At 49.3% G+C, this 15,408-nt stretch overlaps 1 protein-coding gene across 2 annotated transcripts in view; it reads right to left on the reverse strand.

Annotated features, from left to right (window-relative positions):
* The window catches only part of GALNT15 (polypeptide N-acetylgalactosaminyltransferase 15), a 52,572-nt gene that overhangs the window by 11,022 nt on the left and 26,142 nt on the right, over positions 1-15,408 (reverse strand). For both annotated transcript variants that reach the window (XM_066244916.1, XM_066244915.1), the window contains 3 exons: positions 8,311-8,478; positions 3,720-3,837; positions 1,812-2,006 (listed from right to left, as the gene is read on the reverse strand). In XM_066244916.1, coding sequence (XP_066101013.1) covers positions 1,812-2,006; positions 3,720-3,837; positions 8,311-8,478 — 481 coding nt within the window. The remainder of the gene's footprint in view (positions 1-1,811; positions 2,007-3,719; positions 3,838-8,310; positions 8,479-15,408) is intronic.

The following is a 15,408-nucleotide window of genomic DNA, read 5'->3' on the forward strand; positions in this document are numbered from 1 at the left end:
ATGTTGAGGAGAGTAGGGTCTGAGGCTGCCATATTGACAAGTTCTCCACACGCTTCTCAAAGTGCGATGCCCTGAGCACACCATACAATCAACACTTCAAATGCTATAGAGATGTCCACCTAAAACCTATGTACTTGTTGATCAATGTCACCCCATTAAATTTAATTGCAAAAAAAAAAATTTAAGTGTGATGCCCTGAGCACTTAGTTCAGAAACACCCTAGGAACTTGTTTAAAATGCGGGTTCCCGGGCCCTGCCCCACAGCCTATGATAGAGCAAGTAATCATTTATCCACAGAAAGTTTGAGAACAACTCCTCTAAATCAGCAATTTCTTATTCAGCATTAGTTACCCACTATTAAACCAAAGAGAGCTGTCACTTTTTTCTCTAAGGAATTCCTGTACGTTTTTCTTTATAGTTTCTTGGCATTCTCAGCGGTTTTCGAGCCCTCCCCAGCTCTTGAGAGTTTTAGCACCATCACCTTCCTCAGCAATGAGACAAACTGGCAAATCCACCCAGCCTCAAACGTGGGGACACGCTGACAATGAGCTTCCCCTTCCTGACAGGGGGGAACACAAGAGAATGGCCACTCCTCCAGCACCGAAACCCCAGCCTTGTCCTTAGGCACCTGGGGTTTCTGTAACTCAAAATTCAAGTGAGAGTTTTGAGGGTGGGGTAGGAAGGGGGATTGAAGGATAGAAATCATTAGAGTAAAATTAACTTTTAGTTATTTAGATTTAAAGTAAATAAATGCATGCTATCAAACCCCTTCAGGGAGGTAGTGATATTACTGAAATCTGGATCTCAAAGTAAACAATAGGATATTTCTAAAATATGAATTCACAGAAATGTTCAAAAGGGAAGAAGTCAGGGGGATAAAGGTCTTCTCACTTACCAGTAGGAGGTGCCATTCTTCTTGTGAAAATCATCAAATTTGTGGATCAGAGAAAGTTCCACAATCAGCAGTGTGGGCTGACAGGCTTGTAGGAGCTGTGACAGGACCTTTGTGGGCCCTGGACATCTTGTTTGGGGCTCCCACTCCCAGCACAACAAGCATTAATGTGAACCCATGTCCCACATGAAATAGCATTTGTGTCACTCCATAAGAATGAAGCTGCCTGACCTGTGGTGGCGCAGTGGATAAAGCGTCGACCTGGAAATGCTGAGGGCGCCGGTTCGAAACCCTGGGCTTGCCTGGTCAAGGCACATATGGGAGTTGATGCTTCCAGCTCCTCCCCCTTCTCTCTCTGTCTCTCTCTCCCTCTCTGTCTCTCCCCCTTTCTCTCTCCTCTCTAAAATGAATAAATAAAATTAAAAAAAAAAAAAAAGAATGAAGCTGAGGGACAGTTGACCAACTGAAGATACAATGTTTGTTTAAAACTTTTATTTTTCTGTGGCTTGTTTTGGATCTTATGTGTTTGTTTTAATGTTTATATTTGTTTCATATCTTGGATAATGTCACAGCCGTGAGCACTCTGCCTAGGATGAAAGGGCCCCCTGAGACCCGTCTCCTCCCTTACTGCCTGCCCATCTCTACTCCTGCCCCGTGATTGGGGACTACTTCCCTTTGATGTCACCCCATAGACACCAGGGGCTTCCAGGCCAAGACCACCATAGTGCCCCATGGGGATGCTGGGAGAGACAGAGGACAGCCTCACCAGGGACGGTGAGCCCCTTGAGAGGGACGGCTCCGGGGAAGCACCAAGCAGGCACTTCCATTTCTCCTCTAGACAGGAAGGAGAGGTGCCCGGGCCCAGGCCCTGGCTGGCAGCCCTGCAGCAGGCTCAGGAACCCCCCCAGGCTCTCCTTACCTTGCTCAAGGAGAAGGCCTCTGGGCTGTGCCTGTAGAAGGTCTCTTTGAATGAGCCCAGCCAGGCCTCAGCAATGCGGACCTTGTTCAGCAGCGTGGCCTCCTGGTCCAGTGGGGAGTGAGCATCCTGATTTCGGTAGATGTGCCCCACCCGAGAGCAGGGCAGGATTTCCACGGAGCCACCGCAAAGCCAGGCCTGCGGGTAGTGGACAGAACACACACCTGTGCACTCCACGCCAAGGACGTGGGACCTAAGGGGCCTGAGAGGGGCTGGCAGAACACACCGGAAAGTGTGAGCACAAAATGGCAAAGGTAAGCGTAGCCCCTGGTGTGCAGCAGAGTTTCTGGATCTGGGAGTTCTCGGCGGAGGAGTGACAAGGCGAGAAGAATGGGAGCATTTGCTCCGGGATGGAACTGGTGGGAGGGGGGCAGTGAGGGTGCCACACCCATGCAACCCCTGAACGCCACTGCTCCCCTTGAAACACACGCACAGATCTAGCACCCACGCAGACATGCCCTGTGTGTTAGCACCCTATTCTCCAAAGGCTGCTACCTCAAGGAAAAGGGTGTCCCCAGGGGTCAGTAATTTCTTTTTTTTTAATTATTTTATTTTATTATTTTTTTTAATTCATTTTAGAGAGGAGAGGGAGAGACAGAGAGAGAGAAGGGGGGGAGGAGCTGGAAGCATCAACTCCCATATGTGCCTTGACCAGGCAAGCCCAGGGTTTCGAACCGGTGACCTCAGCATTTCCAGGTTGACGCTTTATCCACTGCGCCACCACAGGTCAGGCTATTATTCATTTTTAGAGAGGAGGGAGAGAGGGAGAGAGAGAAACAGAGAGAGAGAAGGGGGAGGAGCTGGAAGCATCAACTTCCATACATGCCTTGACCAGGCAAGCCCAGGGTTTCGAACCGGTGACCTCAGAATTTCCAGGTCGACGCTTTATCCACTGCGCCACCACAGGTCAGGCCAGGGGTCAGTAATTTCTAAAAGCTTGTGAAGTCCCCTGTTGCAAAGGCACGAGAAGCTACTTGTGTGGAGATCAGAGCACGCTTTCCTACTTCAGGAGGGTTCTCCCTACTCCCCAATAACTCTCACGCCTTCTCCCAAATGCCTAGAATTCCTTTGACAGGAAGCCTTTCTTACACACTTGGGGATAAAGATTTAAAAGGAACACATTCCTAGCAGAGGCAGCATATGATCTGAAACAAACCCAGGCTGGGGTTCCCAGAATGTGTGCCAAGGTACCCCAGGGTGCCCCAGCAAAGTCTAAGGGATAGTTTAAATGTTTGAGAGAAACAGAGTGACATTTGTGGGATGTCCTGCAAACTACAAGCTTGAGGGAATTTACGGTTTCAATATTATGTCGCTGCACTTTTGTTGGAGTGCCTCTTTACTAGATTAGGTTTGCAGAAGTTGCTTTGATGAAGAGCATCTGTGAGGAACAGGAAATGAGGGTGGTGGTGTCTGGTCTGATTTCCAAGGTTAGAAAAGTGCCCAGAGGGTGCTAAGTTATTAGCACAGATACTTATTAAGTTGTTCGAACTAAACTACTCACTATATAGAATGCTTGGGATTTGCGTTGGTCTATGTTGCTGTGAGAAGCAACTGAGATGCTAAATGCTGTGAATGGAGAGTGTAGGGGAATGTCCGTGCTCAGGGGTACGTGACTGATAACATGCCCTTACCTGTGGGTGGGTATGATAGTCAACTTCGGGAAAGATGCCGGGGGCAAAATCACGGTAGGGCACCAGAGATGAGGAAGGGGAAGACACAGGAGGTTTGATACACCGTATTTAATAACTTTATAATTTCCCCATAGCCTTAGCCCCAGTGGCATTTCTAATGGCTGCCTCCGAGCTGTGACTACACGCAGCTCCTGGGGTCCTCCCTCGGTCCATGGCATACCTTGAGAGACAGTTCGAGGTTTTCACCACCCCGCAGTGACAGGAGAGGGTCATACGCTCCAGTGTTCTGGAAGTAATGTCTGTCCATGGCTATGACCCCGCCAGGCGCCACAGGGCTCCTGGAGAGAGAAGACAGGAATAGAGAGCAGTTCAGAACCCAGAGCAGCACATCAGGGAGGCTTACTACGCTCCAGCGGCTGAGAGCTGACATTGGGCTTGGACAGAACTGTATGCTTTTAATGGCAAGACTGAAGCTAAGCAACCATGTCAGAAATCCCAGTATTTTATGAAAAAAAGAGCTACAGTTGTTTGGGCCTTTTCTATCCCAACCTCAGGTACTGCTCCGACAGAGAAGGCCTCAGGGCCACCCCTGAGGATTCCCTACCCTCTGGCTTGAGCCCCTCTCTGGGAAGAAGGCTGCAGTTAAAATGTAATACCCTGGCCCCGGCCGGTTGGCTCAGTGGTAGAGCGTCGGCCTGGTGTGCAGAAGTCCCGGGTTCGATTCCCGGCCAGGGCACACAGGAGAAGCGCCCATCTGCTTCTCCACCCCTCCCCCTCTCCTTCCTCTCTGTCTCTCTCTTCCCCTCCCGCAGGGAGGCTCCATTGGAGCAAAGATGGCCCGGGCGCTGGGGATGGCTCCTTGGCCTCTGCCCCAGGCGCTAGAGTGGCTCTGGTCGCAACAGAGCGACACCCCAGAGGGGCAGAGCATCACCCCCTGGTGGGCAGAGCGTTGCCCCCTGGTGGGCGTGCCAGGTGGATCCCAGTCGTGTGCATGCGGGAGTCTGTCTGACTGTCTCTCTCCGTTTACAGCTTCAGAAAAATACAAAAAAAAAATGTGATACCCTGTGGCAGGTAGCACCAGGCCTGGACAAAGGACAGTGGTTATCTCTGTCTTTCTCTTCCTTCCCTCACCCCTGACCTCATTCGTTCCACTGGCTCATGATCTTCCACCCTAATTCTAAGATAAATCCACCAGGGAAGGTGGTAGTCGCTAGGTCCTGCCCACGCTGGGGGGAATATGCTCAACTCATTTAAATGTATTTAACGTTCAATACCAGCTTAAACACGGGAAAGTAGAACCCCTGCATCAGGGAACTAAGATAACAATAACATCCCTCAGAAAGGTTTAAACAGGAAAAGGTACAGCCAGAAGGCTTTTGAATGTATCCATTCAGGAACAATTTATTTTTTATTGTTTATTTTTATTTTTATTTTTTTGTTTTGTTTTTTGTTTTACAGAGACAGAGAGAGAGTCAGAGAGAGGGATAGACAGGGACAGACAGACAGGAATGGAGAGAGATGAGAAGCATCAATCATTAGTTATTTTTTTTTTGTTGGAACACCTTAGTTGTTCATAGATTGCTTTCTCATATGTGCCTTGACCGCGGACCTTCAGCAGACCGAGAAGAGACTTGGGTTCAAGCTGGTGAGCTTTGCTCAAGCCAGATTAGCCCGCGCTCAAGCTGGCGAGCTCGGGGTCTCGAACCTGGGTCCTCCGCATTCCAGTCTGACGCTCTATCCACTGCTCCACCGCCTGGTCAGGCAACAATTTATTTTTTAATGAAACAAATATTAATGCAGCTAAACTCTAGGTATGTCTCAAGATGCAAATGACTCAGAGTTCAATGTTCTTTTTTTTTTTTTTTTTTTGCATTTTTCCGAAGCTGGAAAAGGGGAGGCAGTCAGACAGACTCCTGCATGTGCCCAACCAGGATCCACTGGCATGCCCACCAGGGGGCGACACTCTGCCCATCTGGGGCGTTGCTCTGCTGCATCCAGAGCCATTCCAGCGCCTGAGGCAGAGGCCACAGAGCCATCCTCAGTGCCCGGGCCAACTTTGCTCCAATGGAGCCTTAGCTGCGGGAGGGGAAGAGAGAGACAGAGAGGAAGGAGAGGGGGAGGGGTGGAGAAGCAGATGAGCACTTCTCCTGTGTGCCCTGGCCGGGAATCAAACCCGGGACTCCTGCATGCCAGGCCAATGCTCTACCACTGAGCCAACCAGCCAGGGCCTCTTTTTTTTTAATTACCTAGAAAATAGTATTACATTAATAAAATTACTGACCTTTAGGTTATTAAAAAACACTATTATACCAGAATGCCAAAAACCAGTATTGTATATTATTTGATACAGTTTCTAACTCTGCCACTTGGTATTTGCAAGATCAGGGTTAATTCCTGGAGGAGGAGGAGGCCCCTGTGCTTGTCGTTTGAGGATCTAAGAGAGGAGGGCACTTTGCCTGCCTCCCATGTGGCTGCCCTGGGAGCTCAGGAACCCCTCACCGCCCTCTGCCCCAGGAGACAGGGTCCAAGCAGCACCCGGGGGCACTGGGCAGGAGGAGGGGGATACAGCTCCCTGGATGTTGCTCATCAGCCCGGAGAGAGGGAAGCAGTTTCCCCACCTGCTTGGTTATTTATTGGTGGTTGTGAGACTAATAAACAGAATGGCCCACCATTTTCTGGCTTCACAGTTTCTCTACCGTCTGCCCGAATCCAATGTGCTCCTGCCTGGTCTCGGCCACCGGCCTTACAGTGGAGGACCCAGCACTGTCAGCCACGCAGCATGGGCTGTGGTACGGTGGCCAGGAGAGGACGAGGGACTTTGGCACATACCGTGTAGAGCGTGGAGGGTGCAGGCTACTGGAGGGCCAGGCGTGCCAACCCCCCACCAGAGGCCATGACCAGTGCAGGACAGCTTGGGCCCCTGCAGTGCTAACCTTCCCTATCAATACTAAGCCCTCAGAAGCCTGGAGCTCAAATCTAGGGAGACAGGGAGAAGTGGTGTTTGCACAATATTTTAAATGCACTAAATGCTACTGAATTGTTCACTTTTTTTTAAAAAAAATTAATTTTATGCTATTTGATATATTTTCACTTCAATGAATTGTTTTTTTTAAAGGTGGGGAGATACAGCCTGCTTTACCTGGCTCCCTCGGGGCTCTCGCTCTCGGAACCCAGTGCAATAACCTCACGGAGAGAACGGGTGAAGACGTTCCTGCCGAGGCCCCTGCTGACAGCCAGCATCAGCCTTCAGACATGTGAGCAGCCTTCAGGGGATGGCAACCCCCAGCTGCTGAGTCACTTGCAGCCAGTCCAGTCTGGTCAACTACAGCCCTGCTGGCGCCCAGACACCGTCCAGCAGACACAACCAGCCCTGATGCTCTCTTTCAGAATTCATGACTCCTAGAGTCCAAAAACTTAAAATGTAAAATATTGTTTGTTTTACAGCACTAATTTGGGGCTCAGTTTCAGTTTGTTACACACCAGAAGATCTGTAGAATATTCACTTAAATAAAACAGTTGTCCAAAAACCAAATACTTGAGAAGTAACCCATAAAATCAGATATATTTTGATGCTCATGGTGCCTTAGCAAGCATCTGTCTGAATTCTTCTTTTTGACCAAGGAAGGACCTGAAGCCAGGGATATTCCAATGCCACCTGGTGAGACAGAGCTAGGTCACGATGCCAGCTCAGGTTCTGTCACTGTGTCATACTAGGGGACTTATTGATGGTATTGGCAAAAGCTTTGCTGGCCTCCATTAATATTAACAACATGACAATAGTATCTGGCACTCTCTAAATGCTTTTTATATGTTAAATTATTTAATCTTATTTATTGTATTTTTCTGAAGTGAGAAGCATGCCCACTAGAGGGCGATGCTCTGCCCATCTGGCCCGTTGCTCTGTTGCAGCCGGAGCCATTCTAGTGCCTGAGGCAGAGGCCATGGAGCCGTCCTCAGCACCCGGGTCAACTTTGCTCCAATGGAGCCTTGGCTATGGGAGGGGAAGAGAGAGATAAAGAGAAAGGAGAGGGGGAAGGGTAGAAAAGCAGATGGGTGCTTCTCTTGTGTGCTCTGGCTGGGAATCGAACCTGGGACTTCCATATGCCGGGTCGATGGCCTACCACTGAGCCAACCCACCAGGACTTCATTTAATCTTTTTTATATGCATTATTTTATTTTATTTTTTAAGGTGAAGGGATTAAGAAGTATATTAACTCATCTGATCTTAGCTACGACCCTCTAAGGCAGGGGTCCCCAAACTACGGCCCTCAGGCCGCATGCAGCCCCCTGAGGCCATTTATCCGGCCCCTGCTGCACTTCTGGAAGGGGCACCACCATCTCATTAGCCAAAAGCAGGCCCATAGTTCCCATTGAAATACTGGTCAGTTTGTTGATTTAAATTTACTTGTTCTTTATTTTAAATATTGTATTTGTTCCTGTTTTTTTTTTTCTTTAAAATAAGATATGTGCAGTGTGCATACGAATTTGTTCATAGTTTTTTTTTATAGTCCGGCCCTCCAATGGTCTGAGGGACAGTGAACTGGCCCCCTGTGTAAAAAGTTTGGGGACCCCTGCTGTAAGGTTTACAGTCATCACTGATGTGTTACTGATGCAAGTTCCCTGTGGGAGAATGAAGGAAGGTAGCTTGCCTTTATTCTGAATGGGCTCAGTCAGTCTTTTATCCCCGATTAACTAATGAGGAAACTGAAGCATAGGTTAGGTAACTTGCTAAGAAACTAGTGGAGCCAGGATTAACTCCCAGACAGTCTGGCTGCCAAGTGCATCTGGAAGAAGCCATGATGGAGCCTCACCTGATGGGGCTGATGGGGCTCAGGAGGGCCTTCTTTTCACTCTCCGACAAAGCCTCCCAGTGGACATCCAGCTTCCAGTCCAGCACACCCCGCTGCGGGTCCTTGGAGGGGTAATACTGGAAAGTCTTCCAATCAATCACGTCTATGACTGGGGACACCACCCGGCTCCTGGAGAGAATTGTAGAATCAAATAAAAAATGCAAACCAGTCGTTTGTTGTGGGACAGAAATATAATCTATACACGCACTGTCCAAGATGGCATCTATGAGCCACATGGGCTATTGGGCCTCTAAAATGTGGTCTGTTCGCTTGAAAGGTAGTATAACTAAAATACACACTGGATTTAGAAAACTTAGAAAAAACAAAAGTTTTAAATTTCAGTAATTTTTATATGGACTATATGTTGAAATGATAATGTTTTGGATATACTGGATTTATGAAAATACATTAAAATTAATTTCATGGTTTTTTGCCTAACCTGTGGTGGCGCAGTGGATAAACTGTCGACCTGGAATGCAGAGGTCGCCAGTTCGAAACTCTGGGCTTGCCTGGTCAAGGCACATACAGGAAGCAACTACTATGAGTTAATGCTTTCTGCTTCCTCCCCGATCCCCACCCCTCCATTCTTTCTCTAAAAATCAATAAACAAATATTTCATATTTTTAAAAAATTTTGTAATATGACCACTAGAAATGCTTAAATTTCATGTGACTCCTGTTATATTCTATTGAATAGCAGTGTTCTAGAAAACATGTTTTTTCATAAGTAATTGGGATCCCGTTTCATTAAAGAGCATGCCTGCCCCTTCCTTTCTTTAAAAACCTCTGTTGACAGCGTGGTGAATCAGGAGAATGGGGTCTTTGGCTCAGCTCTGCCACTGATGAGCTGTGTGACCTTGAGGTAGCTGTAGAACCTCTCTGGGCCTCAGTTTTCTCATTTGTAACATGAGGGGTTGAACTACTCTCCACAAATGTCTTTCTCAGCTATAATGCTCTAGAACTATGACTCTTGATCTCTTTGGGGGTCTTTGATTTCTTTGAGAATCAGGGGGAGACTATGTACCCCTCCCTGCACATTTACAAAATATCACACACAAATTCAGAGGGTCCATGGGCCCCTGCTCTAGGGTCTGGTTCTTGTTCCTCCTTGTATCTTACTATTTCATTGGCTTGAGGGATCAAGATTGCCAAGTCCCAGAAGTGTCCCTGGTATTATTAGTATATGTGTATATGAGCACGTGGTGTCTACCAGCAAACAAAGGCCCTGAGTTTAGATTTATTTGTTCATTTACTGATGCTGTTGGTGATTATATTTTCCCTCTGTCTGTCTGTCTCTATCCCTCACACAGCCTGGGATGTAGGAAATTGGTACAGTTCAGCAACTTCACCTTTTAAACAAATAGGTAATCAATCACTCAGATATACCAAGAGCTCACCTAGCCAATGACTCAATCACATTTTTTTTACGGCCTCTCTCAGCTTCTGAAACCTTCTAAAATTTATGCCATGGCATGAACGGGTCAGGCCTGAACTCAGGGGTGGCTGGCAGGTTCCACTCTAAGGAAAGTGAGGTTCCTGGAAGGAGAGATGCCAGCCACGCTGTTTGCACTCCCATCGATTTCCATCTCTATTCTTTCCAGTTTAGAGACAGCCAGGGCTGGCGTAAGCCCAGGCCCTCCAGAGAAGGCCAGGGTGGTCCTGGGATTCAATCATCTGCTTAATCTGCGGCCTTCAGCGACTGATGTTGACGTGAGGAGTCGTGGAGTTTCTATTTAGGGCAAGAATCTTGATATGCGTTTCCTGCTTTTTTCAGCTAGTTCACTCTGGAAAGGAAGGGAAACTTAATCTCTCTTGGTCTCCACTATTTGGGGGCACTCTGCACTGACCTAAGCAAACCGAGCAGCAAGGTCAAGGATGAAAGGAGGGCACCCAGCCACCCTCTTCAGTCCCCACTTACTGGGGAATGAACTGAGCAGATGGGCTGGATCTGGCTATTGGCAGAGCGTTTGGTGGAATTTTAGAATCAGGAGCCAGGGAACCGTATGGCTGAGTTCTGAAAAAATCCCATCAAATTTGCACCATCTCAGTAATCATAACGGAACAGGAAAGGAAATTGCATTCGGGCGGTCACATGATCAATTTGTCCTAGGCCTCTGAGCTGTGCCCTTTTGACAAAGTGTACATCACTTTTTTTTTTATCACAAAATGAAAACTTGAAAATTCATCAAATTTCTGCTTTTCCTGTTTTGCTGGAAGCTTGGACTCATATCTAAAGCTCACGACTACTAAGTGCATTACCCTCAATTCCCAATACCATCTTCTCCTTTCTGAAATCCCTTTTTCCTTCTATTTTTAACCAGACACATAAGTGATTAATCATGAGCCCCTTTGAGTACATTTTGGAGAGAGATGAAGACTAAAATGTCAATGAAGGCAGTGAAAAAAAGTTTTCTGTTTTGCTTTTTATTCCAGTGGACCACAGCAGCTGCTTAACCAGGGCACAATTAGGGAACAATTGCAGTCCAGTGACTCAGAAAGGGTAATTAAAAACAACAACAAACCAAACAGTCTTATATTTAGCTTTGGGTTTCATACCTACAGATGAGTCTGCTGTTCTTGGAATTCATTTAAAGCAAAATAGCAAAGCCACACTGTTTGACTTGGAAGTAGCTGGGAAAGGTCTGCTTACTCCATCATTCTCTCGCTGGCGAATTGAGTTTTAACTCTCCGGCAGATACTAGGTGGGCCCTCTCGTTAAGCCTTTCAAAGCTCCAGGAGGTCAAGTGTTTGGGTTTCAAAAGACAAACAGAGTCAGCTGAGCTGTCAGCAAAGACTGGTGAACTGAAATACGGATCTTCCTCATAGCCCTCTCTTCTGTGACTGGACCGTCTCTCCCGGTCATCCACACCCCATTCCCAGCTTGCTCTGCACTCACTGTTCTCTGCACCCCGGGCGGGAGTTCGGGGTAGGTTTTCAACACGGGAATGGGGGAAGGCTCACGAACACTCAGTCCATATCAGGTCAGCTAACAAACTGCCATCCGGATATTCAAAAGCTAACCGCAGTTCCAACCTTAGCAACCGACCTTTTACTACCAGAAAGAATGAGCCCCAGTTTATTTCACCCTTCTTCATTTTTCCCGGGCCTGGATGTTCCTCTAGGCCTGCGATATGTAAAGTCATTTGGGAAGTTCACTCAAAGTTTTGGTGTTCGTAAAAAATCTTACACTGAGAAGCAGACGGCTTTGAATTCTGTCTTCCCAGAGCTCTTGCTGCGCAGGCAGGCGAGACTCCCGGACTGGCGCCTGCCCTCCCGGGACTCTGTCCTGCTGAGGGGTGTAGGGTAGGATGGGCTGAAGAGTTTCTTTGGGGCATCAGCCCCTCAGAAAGCTGCTCCCTCTGCTGAGCTGGGAAGCATCCTGGGCCCCTTTTCCTCCTCAACGCAACGCACACTCACACACACATCCACACGCACACTCACGTGGGATTTTTCAGACTGCTAAGGCAGGGACCAGACTGAGCTTCAAGTGGGAAACTTGAGGCTTAGACAGCCTCTTGAGCCAGGATCACCATAGTGTTGCTTTTCAGCACTTTGCTAAGGACTTGCCTCTTTCCCCTTGGAAATCTTCATTTGTCTAGTACCCAAGCCAGAACTCTCATTCCTTGGCTTGGGTACTAGAGTTGGCAGTCAGCACAAAGCGATTGGCAGCTGTAATGACAGCCACTCGAGATTTTCATCCTTGTTACTTTCTGTAGACACCAGCTACCAATCAGCACCTCCCAAGACGGCCTTGGAGACCGCCGGTGCTGGAGAAGCTCTGCCGGGGCTGCCTTGACAGCGAGGAGGGTGTGCACTGTCCAATCCTGAGGAAGGCCTCAGATGTCCTAGACACTGTACTTTGCATATTTCTAAATTTTCTGGCGGGTACCATTAAAGAGTCTTGTTCTAATGAAATGAGTATATCATGACAAATTTTCTGAGTAATGGGAGTAAAGGGTCACAAGGATGGAACTTTGTTCCTAACTCAACCCAAGTTGCCATGTGGCTCCCCGCAGACCAGTTCTGTGGGCAGGAGGGGCAGGGAACCAGGGCCGGGAACCAGGGCCGGGAACCAGGGCCGGGAACCAGGCCCTGAGTATGAGAAAGCAGTGATTTGAAATAGTTGATTCATGGCTTATTACACCATTTATTTGTCATTCCCACTCCACCTTTTTAGTGAAAGCACTCCAAGACCTTTCCTTGCTTTGGGGGCAATGGGTCCTCACCTGGTGACAAATGTCTTTTGCCATGAGCCTCAGAGCAGCAGCTATTAGGAGCTATACCCAAAGTCTTCTACAGTTTTGCTTTACAGGAGGTGAGCGAACGCCTGGGCGAGGTCACAGGGGAGTGCGGCAGACCCTGACCCGGACGCTGTCCCTGCCACAGCTCACAGAAGACTGCTGTGGGTGGTGGGAAGAGGGAACTCAGACCGGCTGGGCAGCTCTGCTTTCAGACTCTCCCCTGAGAAGGCCTGCAGGCCGGACACGGGGCCAGAGAAAACGAGTGCACAGGGAGCTGTGAGCGTGGGGTGACCCAGAGACGGTCCAGGCACAGCAGAGAGACATGAACAGGGAGCCAAGCCAGCATTGGTCAAGAGCCAGAGGCGTGTGTGGTGTGTGGTGTGTGTGTGGTGTGTGTGTGGTGGTGTGTGTGTGGTGTGTGTGGTGTGTGTGTGGTGTGTGTGGTGTGTGTGTGGTGTGTGTGTGTGTGGTGTGTGTGGTGTGTGTGTGGTGTGTGGTGTGTGTGTGGTGTGTGTGTGGTGTGTGGTGTGTGTGTGGTGTGTGTGTGGTGTGTGTGGTGTGTGTGGTGTGTGTATGGTGTGTGTGGTGTGTGTGGTGTGTGTGTGGTGTGTGTGGTGTGTGTGGTGTGTGTGTGGTGTGTGTGTGGTGTGGTGTGTGTGGTGTGTGTGTGGTGTGTGGTGTGTGTGGTGTGTGTGTGGTGTGTGTGGTGTGTGTGGTGTGTGTGGTGTGTGTGGTGTGTGTGTGGTGTGTGTGTGGTGTGTGGTGTGTGATGTGTGTGGTGTGTGTGGTGTGTGGTGTGTGTGGTGTGTGTGTGGTGTGTGTGGTGTGTGTGTGGTGTGTGTGGTGTGTGTGGTGTGTGTGGTGTGTGTGGTGTGTGTGTGTGGTGTGTGTGGTGTGTGTGTGGTGTGTGTGTGGTGTGTGGTGTGTGTGTGGTGTGTGTGTGTGGTGTGTGGTGTGTGTGTGGTGTGTGTGTGTGGTGTGTGTGGTGTGTGTGTGGTGTGTGGTGTGTGTGTGGTGTGTGTGTGTGGTGTGTGGTGTGTGTGTGGTGTGTGTGGTGTGTGTGTGTGGTGTGTGTGGTGTGTGTGTGGTGTGTGTGGTGTGTGTGGTGTGTGGTGTGTGTGTGGTATGTGTGTGTGGTGTGTGTGGTGTGTGTGTGGTGTGTGTGGTGTGTGTGTGGTGTGTGTGGTGTGTGTGTGGTGTGTGTGTGGTGTGTGGTGTGTGATGTGTGTGGTGTGTGTGTGGTGTGTGGTGTGTGTGGTGTGTGTGTGGTGTGTGTGTGTGGTGTGTGTGGTGTGTGTGTGTGGTGTGTGGTGTGTGTGTGGTATGTGTGTGTGGTGTGTGTGGTGTGTGTGTGGGTGTGTGTGGTGTGTGTGTGGTGTGTGTGGTGTGTGTGTGGTGTGTGTGTGGTGTGTGGTGTGTGATGTGTGTGGTGTGTGTGGTGTGTGTGGTGTGTGTGTGGTGTGTGGTGTGTGATGTGTGTGGTGTGTGTGTGGTGTGTGTGTGGTGTGTGTGTGGTATGTGTGTGGTGTGTGGTGTGTGTGGTGTGTGTGGTGTGTGGTGTGTGTGGTGTGTGTGTGGTGTGTGTGGTGTGTGTGGTGTGTGTGGTGTGTGTGGTGTGTGTGTGGTGTGTGTGGTGTGTGTGTGGTGTGTGTGTGGTGTGTGTGTGTGGTGTGTGTGGTGTGTGTGTGGTGTGTGGTGTGTGTGGTGTGTGTGGTGTGTGTGGTGTGTGTGTGGTGTGTGTGGTGTGTGTGTGGTGTGTGTGGTGTGTGTGTGGTGTGTGGTGTGTGTGTGGTGTGTGGTGTGTGTGGTGTGTGTGGTGTGTGTGGTGTGTGTGTGTGGTGTGTGTGGTGTGTGTGTGGTGTGTGGTGTGTGTGGTGTGTGTGTGGTGTGTGTGGTGTGTGTGGTGTGTGTGTGGTGTGTGTGGTGTGTGTGTGGTGTGTGTGGTGTGTGTGTGGTGTGTGTGTGGTGTGTGTGTGGTGTGGTGTGTGTGGTGTGTGTGTGTGTGTGTGGTGTGTGTGGTGTGTGTGGTGTGTGTGTGGTGTGTGTGGTGTGTGTGGTGTGTGTGGTGTGTGTGTGGTGTGTGTGTGGTGTGTGGTGTGTGTGTGGTGTGTGTGTGTGGTGTGTGGTGTGTGTGTGGTGTGTGTGTGTGGTGTGTGTGGTGTGTGTGGTGTGTGTGTGGTGTGTGTGGTGTGTGTGGTGTGTGGTGTGTGTGTGGTGTGTGTGTGTGGTGTGTGGTGTGTGTGTGGTGTGTGTGGTGTGTGTGTGTGGTGTGTGTGGTGTGTGTGTGGTGTGTGTGGTGTGTGTGGTGTGTGTGGTGTGTGTGGTGTGTGTGTGGTGTGTGGTGTGTGTGTGGTATGTGTGTGTGGTGTGTGTGGTGTGTGTGTGGTGTGTGTGGTGTGTGTGTGGTGTGTGTGTGGTGTGTGGTGTGTGATGTGTGTGGTGTGTGTGGTGTGTGTGGTGTGTGTGTGGTGTGTGGTGTGTGATGTGTGTGGTGTGTGTGGTGTGTGTGTGGTGTGTGTGTGGTGTGTGTGTGGTATGTGTGTGGTGTGTGATGTGTGTGGTGTGTGTGGTGTGTGGTGTGTGTGGTGTGTGTGTGGTGTGTGTGGTGTGTGTGGTGTGTGTGGTGTGTGTGGTGTGTGTGTGGTGTGTGTGGTGTGTGTGTGGTGTGTGTGTGGTGTGTGTGTGTGGTGTGTGTGGTGTGTGTGTGGTGTGTGGTGTGTGTGGTGTGTGTGGTGTGTGTGGTGTGTGTGTGGTGTGTGGTGTGTGTGTGGTGTGTGGTGTGTGTGGTGTGTGTGGTGTGTGTGGTGTGTGTGTGGTGT

Source organism: Saccopteryx bilineata, chromosome 10 (assembly GCF_036850765.1).
Source record: "Saccopteryx bilineata isolate mSacBil1 chromosome 10, mSacBil1_pri_phased_curated, whole genome shotgun sequence".
Taxonomy (NCBI): Eukaryota; Metazoa; Chordata; class Mammalia; order Chiroptera; family Emballonuridae; genus Saccopteryx; species Saccopteryx bilineata.